Source organism: Protomyctophum parallelum, assembly GCF_964188405.1.
Source record: "Protomyctophum parallelum genome assembly, chromosome: 14".
Lineage (NCBI taxonomy): Eukaryota > Metazoa > Chordata > Actinopteri > Myctophiformes > Myctophidae > Protomyctophum > Protomyctophum parallelum.
Window position 1 is genome coordinate 28,879,663 of NC_139709.1, and position 13,622 is coordinate 28,893,284.

Below are 13,622 nucleotides of genomic sequence, written 5' to 3' on the forward strand. Positions count from 1 at the left end.
AGGAGGGAGTCCAGTCCACTCCGGGCTGTTTGACACGCGTGTTCCGGTCACTGAGTGTAGTGTGGTTCTCCTCTCTCGCTACGGAGTACGGTCACATATAGTCAGTGATTGTTTCTAGTCCCACTAGTCAGTCAGACCACAGAGAGAGATGGCACCAGGAGGCGGTGTGAGCCGGAGACGGTCCCCGGTGGCGGGTCCCCCTGGTCCCGCGGCGACGTGGCTGCGCGCCCTGTGGCAGGACAAGCACCTGGTGCTGTTCAAGGCGGAGTACACGGCTCTGGTGTGCGGGGCGCTGTGGCTGCTGGAGATCTGCGTCAACTTGTGGGTCATCCACACTGTCCCGTGTGAGTTATTATTATGCTAAGTCCCGTTAGCATGCTGCTATGATCGCATGGCTAAATCCGTCCCGTTTGTTTTGAATGGAGGGGGAGCCAGCAGCAGCAGCACCCGCCCGGCTCGCACAGTCAGACAGACAGTCACACAGCACTCTTGTTGCACTAGTAAAGATTCAGCAGCAGCACACATTGGGGTCAAATTAGTTATATCAGTGAGCCAGCAGGATGTGGAATGCTCTTCCTTCCATCAAAAGAGTAATTTTATACCCTCATTCAAAACCGTCATAAAAGAGTACTTGCAGCTGTCTGCAATGTGTAAATGTCTAGAAAAGCCCCCTATTAAAGCTTAACGCCACCAGAAATTACTACCACAACCAATGTTTACTGTTGACTATGCCTTGTGTTAAGTTGTGTATGTATGTCTTTAAATCTCCTGATATTCATTGAATACACGGGACCACAATGGAAACAATTACGTTTTTAACAATCATTGTAACTGTCCTAATCATAATTATGAATCAAGGTTGTTGCCAAGAGTGCAGTTAAGCCACTTTTGTGGTGCTTTTTACTCCCTTTTCTCCCCAATTTCGTAATCGTTATGCCAATTGGTACAGTATCTCTCAACACACTTGTGTTGTTGTCACTTACTCACCTGCCAGTGAGGAGCGCAGATCTTTCTTCCTGCCAATCCCTGCTGACAGGTGACGGCCCAGGCCCCCAGCCCATAAGATTATGTGCAATGACAAATATCACTCTCCCTGGCCCACATGTCTTCCCTCCCCTGAACACGGGGCCAATTCACCTCTTCGCACCCATTGGTTGCCGTTTCGTGGTTGGACAAAAATCCTCTCTCCATCCACTACCATTGAAATAATGTGTTTTCCAGTTGCTTCGTATTGATATTCTGTGAATTCAATTCTTATTTTAAACTTTGTTCCAGTAAAAAGGAACATCACAGGTGCAGCATGGTGACTGGGCATATCATGTTTGTTTTTACTTTTTTCCAAAAATGCGGAACAAGGCAGAAAGAGCCTGCTGGTGGCACAGTTGGTAGTGCTGTCGCCTCACAGCTAGAAGGTTCTGGGTTCGATTCCTGCTCGGGACGCTGTGGGTCCTGGTGGCGTGTTTCCTCCTCTGCGTCATCAGTGCCCATACCCGAGGTGGGGTTGGCGAAAGGGCCTTTCTGTGTGGAGTTTGCATGTTCTCCCCGTGTCCCCTAGGGTAGGTAACCTCACAAAAAACATGCAGTAATCCTGGTCTCTTAACTGCCTCCCCCTGGCCAGCCGGAGTGCCTGATGGAGGGGAAAAGGAACTGGTTGGAATAACGTGTTCCTTCCACGTGCTATGTCCAACCAGGGAAACTCCCCCCTGTCAGGTGTAAAGGAGCAACTTGGACACTCAGGCATGAAGGAAGCATGAGTTCAAGTCTGTTGCTCTCCCCATGTCCCCCATATATGGGGACTAGGTTGGCGGAGGGTGTGTAGAGCCCAGGATCACATTAGATAATTGACACAGGGGTGAAAAATGGGTTAAAAACTATAAAGAAAAGAAGGCTGACAGGCCTGTGCTGGCTGGCAATTCAGCCAGACAGCATGTCGTGGGTTCAAGGCCCGATCTCGACGACCTTTGCTGCGTGTTATCCCCCCCATCTCTCTCTCTCTACTCCCCATTTCCTGTCAAGCTACTGTTGATCTATCAATAAAGGCAAAATAATAATAATAATAATAATCTTAAAAAAAAAATATATATATATATAATAGTGTTCGTATAGAAAGACGCTTGACAAAGCCGCATGCACCTGCTTTGTAGGTCACTTGCATGATTTATTTGAATATCTTCCCGCAGACACGGAGATCGACTGGAAAGCCTATATGGATGAGGTGGAGGGAGTTATTAACGGTACCTACGACTACACCCAGCTGAAAGGAGACACAGGCCCATTGGTGTGAGTATCATATCACTACGTGACACAAAGTGGTGGTTGAGACCTGTAGGCATTAGGATGTTTTAAGCGTATTTTGATTGTCTCGGTGATGTCGTCAATCGCAATGATTTTTGCCACATCTATCGTGCCAAGTAATCTTCATATCGTCCCATCCCTAGTGACTTCAGATGAACTTGTCCTTGTGTTTTCCTTCAGGTACCCGGCTGGCTTCGTGTATGTCTTCACAGCTCTGTACTACGTCACCAGCCACGGGGTGAACATTCGACTGGGCCAGTACATTTTTGCTGTCTTCTATTTGATCACTCTGCTGCTGGTCTTCAGGATATACAACCGTACCAGAAAGGTATGTCTGTTTTGGGGTTTCTCTATCACTTACCATTCAACAGTATTATTAGAATGCAGAAGTACACCGTCGGTTTAGCTCTTGGCACACAATACAGCAAACCGAAGTATGGAAATTTTAATCTTGCCAAAACTAGAAATACTGTCTCGTGGTTGTATGCCTCTGCCAACCACTTGGGGGTTTCCAGTCTGTCTAGTCTCATGTAATAAACATAGAAGAGTTAAGTGTACTTTTTGGTGAAATTTGATCACCCAATTGACGTGTAAGAAACATGTGTGAGGTCTCAATGACCTTGACTTTAGACCACCAAATTCTAATCCATTCAATTAAACAAATTCTGAAGACGATTTCCTCAAGGTATTGCTGAGATATCGTGTTCAAGATGTTGGGAGAGACAGAAGGACAACCTGAAAATATAATGTCTCGGGCCACGGCTTTCACCAGTGGAGGCATAAAGTGTGTGTGCGTGTTCGTGCTTCATGTGTTTATTTCCAGGTCCCTCCCTATGTGTTCTTCTTTGTGTGCTGTGCGTCGTACCGAATCCATTCCATCTTTGTGTTGCGGCTCTTCAACGACCCAGTGGCCATGATGCTGCTTTTTGGAGCCGTCAATCTCTTCCTTGACGATCACTGGACCCTCGGCTGTGGGATTTACAGGCAAGTACAGTCCCTTTGTTGTCATTATTGCAGTCCCTTGCTGACCTATTGCAGTAGTCCTTGCGTCAAGATTGTTATTGTTATATCTCACAATATACAAATATAAATAGTCTTTGCTTTTGGTTCCTCGACATTGTAGCAGCAATAACGGCAAAGAAAGAATAGCGACAATAGCAGTACAAAAAAACACTGGAGTACATACACTATTTATACCACACACAGAGGTACTTGAAGGCGCTGTGTGCATGGCTCCATATGTGCATGTGCACATTAGGCATGTGCATTTACAGTAAATATGTAGTTGCATGCGCATCTCTGTAACGTGCGTAATAGAATATGCTGTCCTAGTGCACAGTTTACATACTTAGACTTTCCAGTTAGTGTTCCCTAGTGTTCAGTGATCTAGCTCAGAGATTCTGTAAGTTGACTAGTTCCTTGACGAGGGGGTCCCGACCGAACCAAATTGCAGGTCAAATTGGTTCCATTTGTAATTTTGTACACTCAGCATTATGGGGTCCCTGAAGAAGAAGAATGATAATAAAAGTAAAGTTATGAAAACTACTGGCCTAGTTGAAATGACACTTCTTTGTCCTCTCTCTCTCTGACAGTTTAGCAGTATCTGTGAAGATGAATGTGCTTCTATTCGCCCCTGGCCTTCTGTTCCTTCTCTTGTCTGAGTTTGGTGTCATTAGGACGATCCCCAAACTGTCTCTATGTGCAGCTATACAGGTACATATTCTTAATTATACATCATAAATAAATAACAATTATCTTGTTTAATGGCTTATTGTCTCCGTAGTTATTAAATGTCACCAAACTTACATGAACAATTGAGTCAGTGTATCAGCGTGTGCCATTTCTCATTCTTTCTCTTGGGGTTTTCGGCAAGACTTGTCAAATCAATCCACTTTTCTAAATGCATTTAAACCCAATCATAACATAACTTTGCCAAAAACTAGCCATATTTAGGGTGATTAACTATATCAACCACATCTATGCAAATAGATTTTGATACCATGCTGAAATGAATGGAATTCAGTTTATGCAACCTGCTAACTAAACACATCACTGTCTTCCTCACCCGTCACAGCTGCTGCTGGGCCTGCCCTTCCTGTTGGAGAATCCCGTAGGCTACATGAGCCGAGCGTTCGACCTGGGACGCCAGTTCATGTTCAAATGGACGGTCAACTGGCGCTTCCTGCCCGAGTGGCTCTTCCTGAGTCGCTACTTCCACCTGCTGCTGCTCGCGGCCCACCTGCTGACGCTGCTGCTGTTCGCCCTTCGCCGTTGGAAGAGGTAAGACCAACGTATCGCTATGGAATACTTACTCTTGATTTCACACCTGTGAATCGCTCCGGATACATTGTCAACAGTAGAAAGCAAGTGTTTGCAATCTATTTGAAAAAATCCCACCGTTGAAGTTAACTTCTAAGAATGACACTCGACTTCCTCTCTGTCCTCAGACCTGGAGACAGTGTTGTGGAACTTCTCAAGGAGCCAGGCAAGAGGAAAACCCCTGCTGAGAAAACCACAGCGGATCATATCTTTTATTTTACCCAACAGCATGCTGATACATTGTGTATGTTCAGCACTGTCTGAAATATTAATGTCACCTGTTTGTTCCAAACTTTATCTGCAGTCGGGTGGCAAGGAAACCTTGTATGTTGCTTTTCAGAAGATGGAGAAAATAATGGATCAGGATGGTTCTAAATGGATCCAACATAGTTATTTAGTCTCAGGCGCTTATAATTATCAGCCAAGTATGTATGGAACCCAAAGAGACACTTTAATAAATAAAAAAAATCACACCTGTGTGAAGTGAGGGGCGCTCTTATCATCATACATCATCTCATACTGGCCAATCAGAATGCCTGTTGCATATGATTGGTTAGCTGATTTGCTCGTTTACATATGACGTAAATGTTCCTGTCAATAGCGTTTAGTGGAATTTTGACCTAATTTCTCCGTTCATTGTCAATGGCAAATCTTGAGACGTGTGGGGACAAAAGCTAGCACCCCTTAAAAACGTCAACAGCAGAAATAGCAGATCTACAAGCTATTTTTGTGTGACATAGTATGACGAAGTAAGGCATTCATTTGACAAAGAACCATTTTTTTTGTTTAAAGTTAAAATAAGTAGGTAAAAGGTTTCTGTCTGAAATTCCTGTTACAATAGTTTCTCTTAACTACGTTTTATTGACCTACTGTATGAGGAAGTGATACCGACCAACACGTGAAGAAATGAATGTGATGCTATTGCTAACGTATACAGTACATATTGTGCATGACCTACAATCTAGTGTCGGGCCTTAACGGAGGATCACAGATCGTGCTGATCCTGTTCACGTCCAACTTCATCGGCATGTGCTTCGGCCGCTCGCTGCACTACCAGTTCTACGTGTGGTACTTCCACACGCTGCCCTACCTCCTGTGGAGCGGCGGGGTCAAGACGCTAGCACACCTGCTCAGGTGAGGAGCCATGTTTATTTCTTTAACTAAAGACTATGGTGAAGAAATGTTCGTTGACCTTTTTTATTTCACAGACAAACTAAATAAAAACTGAATAAAAACTATGGTGACTAAGACTAAATATATTGCCAGTTTCGTCAACAAAAACTAGACTAAAATGTTAGGGACAAGAGTGGAGAAGAGATCCAGTCGAACCAAAATTAATTTTTAGTGCGTTGCACTCTGAAAATGGCCAATCTACAAGCTTGTGAGCTTGTAGATCGAGCTTGTAGATTTTTCAGCATGCAACCAAGTGTGAAATCTGCCATTACGACGCCATCACGGCCTGCCAAAATACACAATAGCGGCAAAAAGGATCTACAAGAGCTACGCATTGTGAGCTTGTAGATCGGCTATTTCTTTGCAAAGATATTCGGTGTAGACGGGGGAAGAAGTGGTCATACTGTTGTAACTCTAGCTCTCCAACACTACAGGTGGTTTGGTTTGAGTGGTTGAAGGGTCATGAAACCCTATGGCTGGTTGTGTAGTCGGTTTTCTGGTTCAGGTTCAAAACTACAGCAGGGTCAAATAAAGAACACCACAACTGTAGCTAATAACATCAATAATGCTGTTAGATTTAGCTGTGACAGTAACTTGATTCCCATAAAACATAAAAAAAATATATGAAGCAGATTTTCAGAAAGTCTGAAGAATTGAAATGATAATTTATGCAGTTTCCATCCACTATCAAAATGTGTTTGTTGGAAGATAGTTCCTGAAATAAGCAGTAGATGGTGCTCTTTTGCCAGTCAAGTGACTCATTATTATTGGAGATGTATTACTTTTTGACATTCATGTTTTTAGAATCACAGCTCTTTGGCTTGCCCAGTTTTCCAAAGATGAATACAGGAGGCCCCCAGCAAACTATTTGTATAGTGTCACAATTACATTAACCACTTAAACAATATTTTGTACATGGACAATTAAAAAATAGCAGATCTATATATATATATATATATATATATCTTTTTTTTTAATCTGAATTCTGACAAATCTTCCATTTTGGGGGGTCCCTTGCACAAAATATGTTCAGGTGGGGCAAAAACATCATGTTTGGTGTAGAAGAAAAAGACTACTGTAATTCAACAACGTTTCAACATTTCCTTTTTGTTTGTTTTTTTTGCTCCCAGGGTGCTGATCCTGGGTCTGATCGAGCTGTCGTGGAACACGTACCCGTCCACCAACTACAGCTCAGCGGCGCTTCACGTCTGTCACCTCACCATGCTGTTGTCGCTGTGGCTGGCCGCTGTCCATGTCCCGCCGCCCCAGGACGAACCATCGACATCATCGTCGTCATCAGCCAAAGCCAAGCAGCAGTGATACGCTGCCCTCTCTGCAGGGCCCCGGGTCACAGTGGGGGGGGGGGGGGGTGGTCCTACTCAGCTAGCTGGTGCGCACTACAGCAGTGGTGGTGGACAGAGTGTACTGTACTTGAGTCAAAAGTAATGATACTCCTGGTCAAATATTACGGCACTACCCAGTGAAAGTTGTATCATGTGTAGTTAAGTTACCCATTAAGACCTTCTACAAAAAAAAGCCTTCTAAAATGTAGTAGTCCTCACACTTTAATGAATGTAAACACTTTTTAATGAATATAAAAAAAATAGATCTACAAGCTCGCAGCGCGGTACGAAGGGACGAGCTGTGAGCATCTGCTATTTCTTTTTACCGGTTTGAATGGGTTAAAGTACTGTCTGGAGTACTGTCTGTCGGAAAGTACAAATTTCGGGGGGACAATTTCTTTGTAATGTCAATGTGTTGCTGTATTAAAATGTACAGTAGACATTTTCTAAAACTATTCAAAGATTTCCCTGGACAAAAAACAAACATAAAAAATAGATCAAAGTATATATTACACAAAAATACAAATACTCAAGGTACAAAAAAAAACCCTGTACTTTGTTTACCGTCCACCACACTGGCGCCCTCTAACGTCCCTCCTGTTTGCATGCCTCCACTGGCAGACTGTTGCAGACTGACGTCCCTGGGGTGTCTTGTATGGCTTAATGACTTTATGTAGAGCAGCCGTATTGGAAAGAGATTGGGCCCCTTCCTTACATCCTTCACAGGTCTTTCCAATTAATTCTCTGTACCATTAGGTGTAACACAGTGGTTCTCAAACCTTTTTAATTTCAAGGACCCCCCCATGGGTACAGGCTATAGTTCCAACATACTATTGGTCCGACAGTCAGACCGACAACCTAACCATACCATAACCGGTCCGCAAGCACGGAGCAGCACATGTTGGACCAACGCATTTTCGGCAGCGACGGGTGGTTTCCACACGTCAGACCTTTGATGTGTCGGATCTGCGTGTGCATCCCACTACTCCCCCATTACTCGGAGAGTGTACAAATGAAACAAAAGAATGAACCAAATGGACCCATGTGTCCATTTGTACACCCTCAAGAGTTACAGATTTGGGACCCCCTCAAGGAACCATGAAGGTCATTGGACCCCAATTTGAGACCCACTGATGAGCGTTTCCAGTGAGCCAGCCATGCACCCTGACTCCGTTTGACCAGAATGGAACACAATCTTAAAGGGCCACTTCACCCCTTTGCAAACAATCGCATTTTAATGGCGTTTAGGACACAAACATCCCATGTGAAGGAAGTCTGGAAACCATGTCCAATATGGCTGCTGTGCATGGAGCCTAATAGGAGCTAATAGATGCTCACTGCCTATAATGTGAAGGAGAGCTAATACGCAGTGCAGTGAGAGAGTTGAGGTCAATTTGCAGTATGCTTTGAGCGACAAGTGTCGATGAAGGTGACGTCAGAACAACAACAAAGAATGGGCCGGGGTGGAAGAGCTCCACCTGTGGCGCCCTCGAGTACTTCTGGGGAGATTTTTAAAGGTTGCAGACGCTTTTACTAAAATGTCCGTGTACTGTGATTGTTTAGGAAAATGCATGAGACTATCCACTTCCTTGTTTACGTAACGTCGTACAATACTGTCGTGAGACCGCATTGGTGCTCAAAACCCGAAACGTGTCGCTCCAAGCATACTTACTTACAGTGCCCTTTAGAGAAGGAAAGGAGGAGGCAAGGAGACGAATAAGTATTCTCAGGTGTTTCTTTTGTTTGTTTTCTCTTTTTTTAGGGGCCGAGAAGCGGTCATGAATGTTTTGCTGTGGTGAATGTTCTCTTAATGAAAGGATTTGTTACGTTTGTGTATATATATACTGTATATCGTTGCTGTCGGGCAGAAACCTTGTATCTCAATATCTGAACTTTCAACAGTTCATCATACTACAATGTCACAAACATAGCACAGCTATAAAATCACAACGTGTCACAATGCAACGTGCTGTGAGCTTGTACTGATGTTTTTGCCATTTTAAAAAGGTTTAAGTGAAATTGAAAGTAGTTGTGTGTCTGGGTTTTATACATATATTTAACCAATGAAAGGTATTAACAAGAGCCTGTTTCCACCAGACAGCGACGTGCACGCACATAACACTATAGGCTACACCAGTTATTTAATTTTAAATCCAATGTCTGCTCGGTAATTGCCAATAGGTTTCCAGATGTATTGTGCAAAAAAATAAGCTTACCAGTAGCTTTCTTCACACGTGTTCATAAAGTTGTCTATCACCTCTGAATTAGTTCCAACCCAACTCCCTTGTGAAGCTTTGACAGCTGCTGAAAGTTGGGATACCACAACCTACTGTATATGCAAACTATGGGATGTTTTCATGATTCTAAATCCATTGCAAGCGTTTGTTTTGCACGAACAACACTCCTTGCAGGGCTAATTTGTGATTGCCAAAACAAATGCTTGCAATGGATTAAGAATCATGAAAAACCTCTATAGTTTGACCCGTCATATGCTACTTAAAGCAGAAACATGCCTGCATATTGGTTGTTAATGGCACCCCAACTTTCAGCAGCTGTTAAAGTTTCCCAAGGGAGTTGGGTTGGAACAAATTGAGGTGATCGTAGACACCTTTATGAACACATTTGTGAGGAAAGCTAATGGTAAGCATTTATTTTCCAGATTGGTCCAAAATTCGTCTAACCTAGGAAATAGCTCTACAATCTGACGATGCAGTATTTTCGTTGTGAAAGTATGAAACCAAGACATTGTCAGCTTGTGGATCAGCTATTTCTCTATTTCCGAGGTGTGACAGTACGAAACCAAGTGTAAATCGGATATAAGCTGCTGACAATCATCGCCACCTTTCTGTCGTCGTTTGTTTTTCATTGATTTATAGCTGTACATTAGACTGAAACCACGAATGTTTTGTAGTGAGCCGACCTGCCAGTTCAGCTTTGATACAACTGGTTTAGTTTTTCTTTTTTTTATGCATGTTTTGTTACACATGACACGTGGACTGAATTCCAAGTTTGTGTTTATTTTGCAGACTAATAAACATCTCTGTAATCAAACAATTGATTATTTATTTTGCAAACTGACACTAGTTCAGTATCATTCAATTATGATAATTTGGCGAAGTAGCTACAAATGATGGCTATGAGCTAAAATCACTGAGTTAAAAGTCTTTACATGTAATCAAGGCATATAGTGTTGATTGCATAATCTTTTTATTTTATTTTATTAAAAGGACACTTTGGTATGTCAAGTAAGGGGTTATTCTCCCGCATAGAATATACCATTCATTAGTAGAAGTTCTTACGACCGTGTCGTCCGTTAGCCCTGCAATAGTCTCAGAGCCAGACAATTGACTCAAACAATTTTCAAATACTTCCCTCATACAGTGTGTGCGACGGAATCACTGAAACTACAGCAGTTGTCCGGCCTCCACCCCACTTCTGTTTAGTCTATGCAGGCGCGTACATTTTGAATTGCAGTCACGTACATTTTGAATTTTAGTATTTGGGAGAAAAAGGGGTAAATATATATTTTTCCGTGAACGGTAATGACGTCTTTCAGGAGGCGTTACAGACTAGCATTTGGAGATTGTGGAGTAGTTGTCTGGCTTGAGAGAGACTTATAGCCCTGCAATGAAAACAATGTAATGTTTCAATGTAGTGTTGTTGTTGACGTCACAAAGACAGGTCAGAAGTGAAATCAAGGATGTAACTAGGAGGAGTGCAGCTATTTGATTTCCGGTTGTTCTGTCAAACACAAAAGCATTTTCTTTAAATATAATTGACTGAATTGATTAGTCTGATTAACCACTTAAACACTATTTCATTCTTACGGGCAACAATACAGAAAATGGGTAGAACGTATGTACTAATTGTCAGTATATTTTTGAAGAAAAAGGAAAAAGACCAAAATAGTGATGACAGGTTGAAACTGGACTTAATTTTCCTAAGGTAAGCTATTTAAAAAAAGAAAAAGAAAGTAATTTTATACTTTCCCCCCCAAAAAAATGCTATATATATATTTCTAAATAATCGATTGGTTTGATTTAATTCAATCAATTTGATTTTGCACAACGGAACATAAATTATATATAGACATAATTTATATAATAAGTTCTTTCCCTAAGAAACAGATTCCTGGTTCTTCAATCTCAGAACAAAAGAAAAAAAATAACCTGTTCCATCCGGTTCCTCCTCCCAACCCTAATAGTTGTAACACGTTATGTCACATGTTGTAGCACAGCATGTAGAACTGGATGTTCTCGTCCCAGTGGCTCACATGTTGTTGGGGTTGTAGCACAGCATGTTGAACTGGATGTTCTCGTCCCAGTGGAGTTGTAACACGTATGTTACATGTTGTTGGGGTTGTAGCACAGCGTGTTGAACTGGATGTTCTCGTCCCAGTGGCGCAGCAGCAGGAACAGCTGCCGGGCGGCTCCCTTCAGGCCGGCCAGGTCCACGCCCTCCGGCAGCTCCTGGCCGCGCAGCCAGAAGTCAGCCTTGGCCGCCACCAGCTCCCACTCCATGAAGTACCCGGCGCAGCGGTGCTCCAGCCAGGCCAGGGCCACCGCCGTGGCCCAGCTCGAGCCCTCCAGGTCCCCTTGGGCCTGCCCGCCACTCCCCTGGAGGAACACACACCAATGTTATAGCAGTGGTGTAAACTCACCAAGTACGTTTACTGTAAGTGCTGTTCTTATTCTCACTATATCCCAGAGGCAAATATTGTACTTTTACTCTACTGCAATACAATTACATGAAAGTTAGTTACTTTATAGATTTTTATTATTACAAAACACACTAGCCCTATATATATATATATATATATATATATATATATATAGGCCCGCCCTCATCATTTATTTTATCAGAATTGATCATGTGTTGACATTGCTCAATGTGTTCGATTACTACGACGTTGACGTAGGCATATCTGAGTGGTGGCAAATATCTTTCTACACAGAAATAAAAAAAACAGCAGAACGCTCTGAAACCAGAAGCATATGAGCAAATTGTACTATAGCATATCTATCACAAAGGACACAATTATATTTGTTAAAATCTAAGAAAGTGATTTTGGGTCATAATCATTTGTGATCACTGTGATTTTTGTAACCCATTTTTTCACCCAGTGTCAATTGTCTATGTAATCCTGGGCACTCTGCCAACATGCCTCCTGCTTCATTCTATGCATGAGGAGTCCAAGCCGCTTCTTTTCACCTGACAGGGGGGAGTTTCCCTGGTTGGACGTAGCGCGTGGAAGGAACACGTTCTTCCATCCAGTTGTTTTCCCCGGTTTGGCCAGGGGAAGGAAGCTTAGAGACCAGGATTACTGCATGTGTTTTGTGAAGGTAGTACCTATAGTTTGCATGTTCTCCCCGTGTCTCCTATTGGGCAGATTTTAGGCGTCCTGACCCTTCAACTATAATAACCTGATGATGATGAATTCCTGTTCTGTTCTTTAACTATATAGAAGTGTCTATTTGTACATCTCTAAATGTTTTAGAGATGAATTGAACATGGTGGACCCTGTTGTAAACAAGTGTAATGCTCAATTGCGTCGTCCACTCACAGTTAACAGTCTTTGTATTGAGTTTCTGCTTGAAATGAACTGTAATTCTGCAAACTGTTAATAAATATTTCAATCAATCAATAAAAAAAAAACCCTTGCCTGGAACTCTGCCACGGCTGCGTCCACCGGAGAGCCCGCCTCCGTCTCAGAGCCGCGGCCGCTGTCCGCCTGCCCATGGCCGCCGCCGGCCGGCAGCTCCGGGGAGCCGCCCCCCTCCTCAGAGCTGAGGAGGTCCGAGGAGGAGGGCGAGGTGACCGCCGGGTCTCGCTCCCGACGGCGAGACGACCACCTCCTGCTGGGGTCCAGAGTCAGGGGCGTGTCCTCCGGCGTGTGGTGGAAAGGAGGAGCCGAGGGAGGGGCGGGTCTGATGACGATGAGGGAGGACGACGACGACGACGACGGAGGAGAGCACACGTTCTGATTGGGTGTCGACGACGACGACGACGTGCCGGCGCAGGGTTTGGCGGCGGCGGCGGCCAGGACAGAGGAGGGGGGAGGAGGGGCGTTGGGGGAGGTGCATCGGAACGGCGGGCTGAGGCTGCTGCGGTGCAGGCTGTAGGGCGACGCCCTCCTCAGGCGGTCCAGCGGGATCTGGATGCGCTCCGAGTAGATCTGAGTCAGCAGGAAGGCTCCCGACGCCAGCTGCAGACGCACCTGCACGGGGAAAGCAGAGCAGACGGCAGGGCATGGCATGGCGTGTGTGTTTGTTGATGATTGGCTGATTGGCTGCAGGCCCATCACCAAATTAATGTGCACAGGGGATTTTGGAGAGGGACAGCACAACAAGGAGATAGACATAACTTTTGACAGGAATGCACTAGAAACTTACTTTTTTTGACATGCTCATATCACATTCTCGCCAAGATATATTTTCGAGTAAATAAAAAAGGAAAAGATATATATTTTTATAAAGAAATTAAAATAAAATA

The 13,622-nt window shown here is 43.8% G+C and overlaps 2 protein-coding genes across 2 annotated transcripts in view; one reads left to right on the plus strand and one right to left on the minus strand.

Moving 5' to 3' along the window:
• Nucleotides 1–10,171, plus strand: alg3 (ALG3 alpha-1,3- mannosyltransferase). The gene is made up of 9 exons (XM_083781650.1): nucleotides 1–344; nucleotides 2,181–2,280; nucleotides 2,476–2,623; nucleotides 3,119–3,279; nucleotides 3,888–4,008; nucleotides 4,370–4,575; nucleotides 4,743–4,818; nucleotides 5,603–5,748; nucleotides 6,918–10,171. The coding sequence occupies exons 1-9, from the start codon at nucleotides 149–151 to the stop codon at nucleotides 7,105–7,107; spliced, it is 1,344 nt and encodes a 447-aa protein (XP_083637776.1). The 5' UTR covers nucleotides 1–148; the 3' UTR covers nucleotides 7,108–10,171.
• Nucleotides 10,172–11,400: 1,229 nt separating this feature from the next.
• The window catches only part of vwa5b2 (von Willebrand factor A domain containing 5B2), a 44,003-nt gene continuing 41,781 nt past the window's right edge, over nucleotides 11,401–13,622 (minus strand). Inside the window, exons 25-26 of the mRNA XM_083782711.1 lie at nucleotides 12,808–13,347; nucleotides 11,401–11,746 (exon numbers count right to left, since the gene is read on the minus strand). Coding sequence (XP_083638837.1) covers nucleotides 11,474–11,746; nucleotides 12,808–13,347 — 813 coding nt within the window. The 3' untranslated portion in view covers nucleotides 11,401–11,473. The remainder of the gene's footprint in view (nucleotides 11,747–12,807; nucleotides 13,348–13,622) is intronic.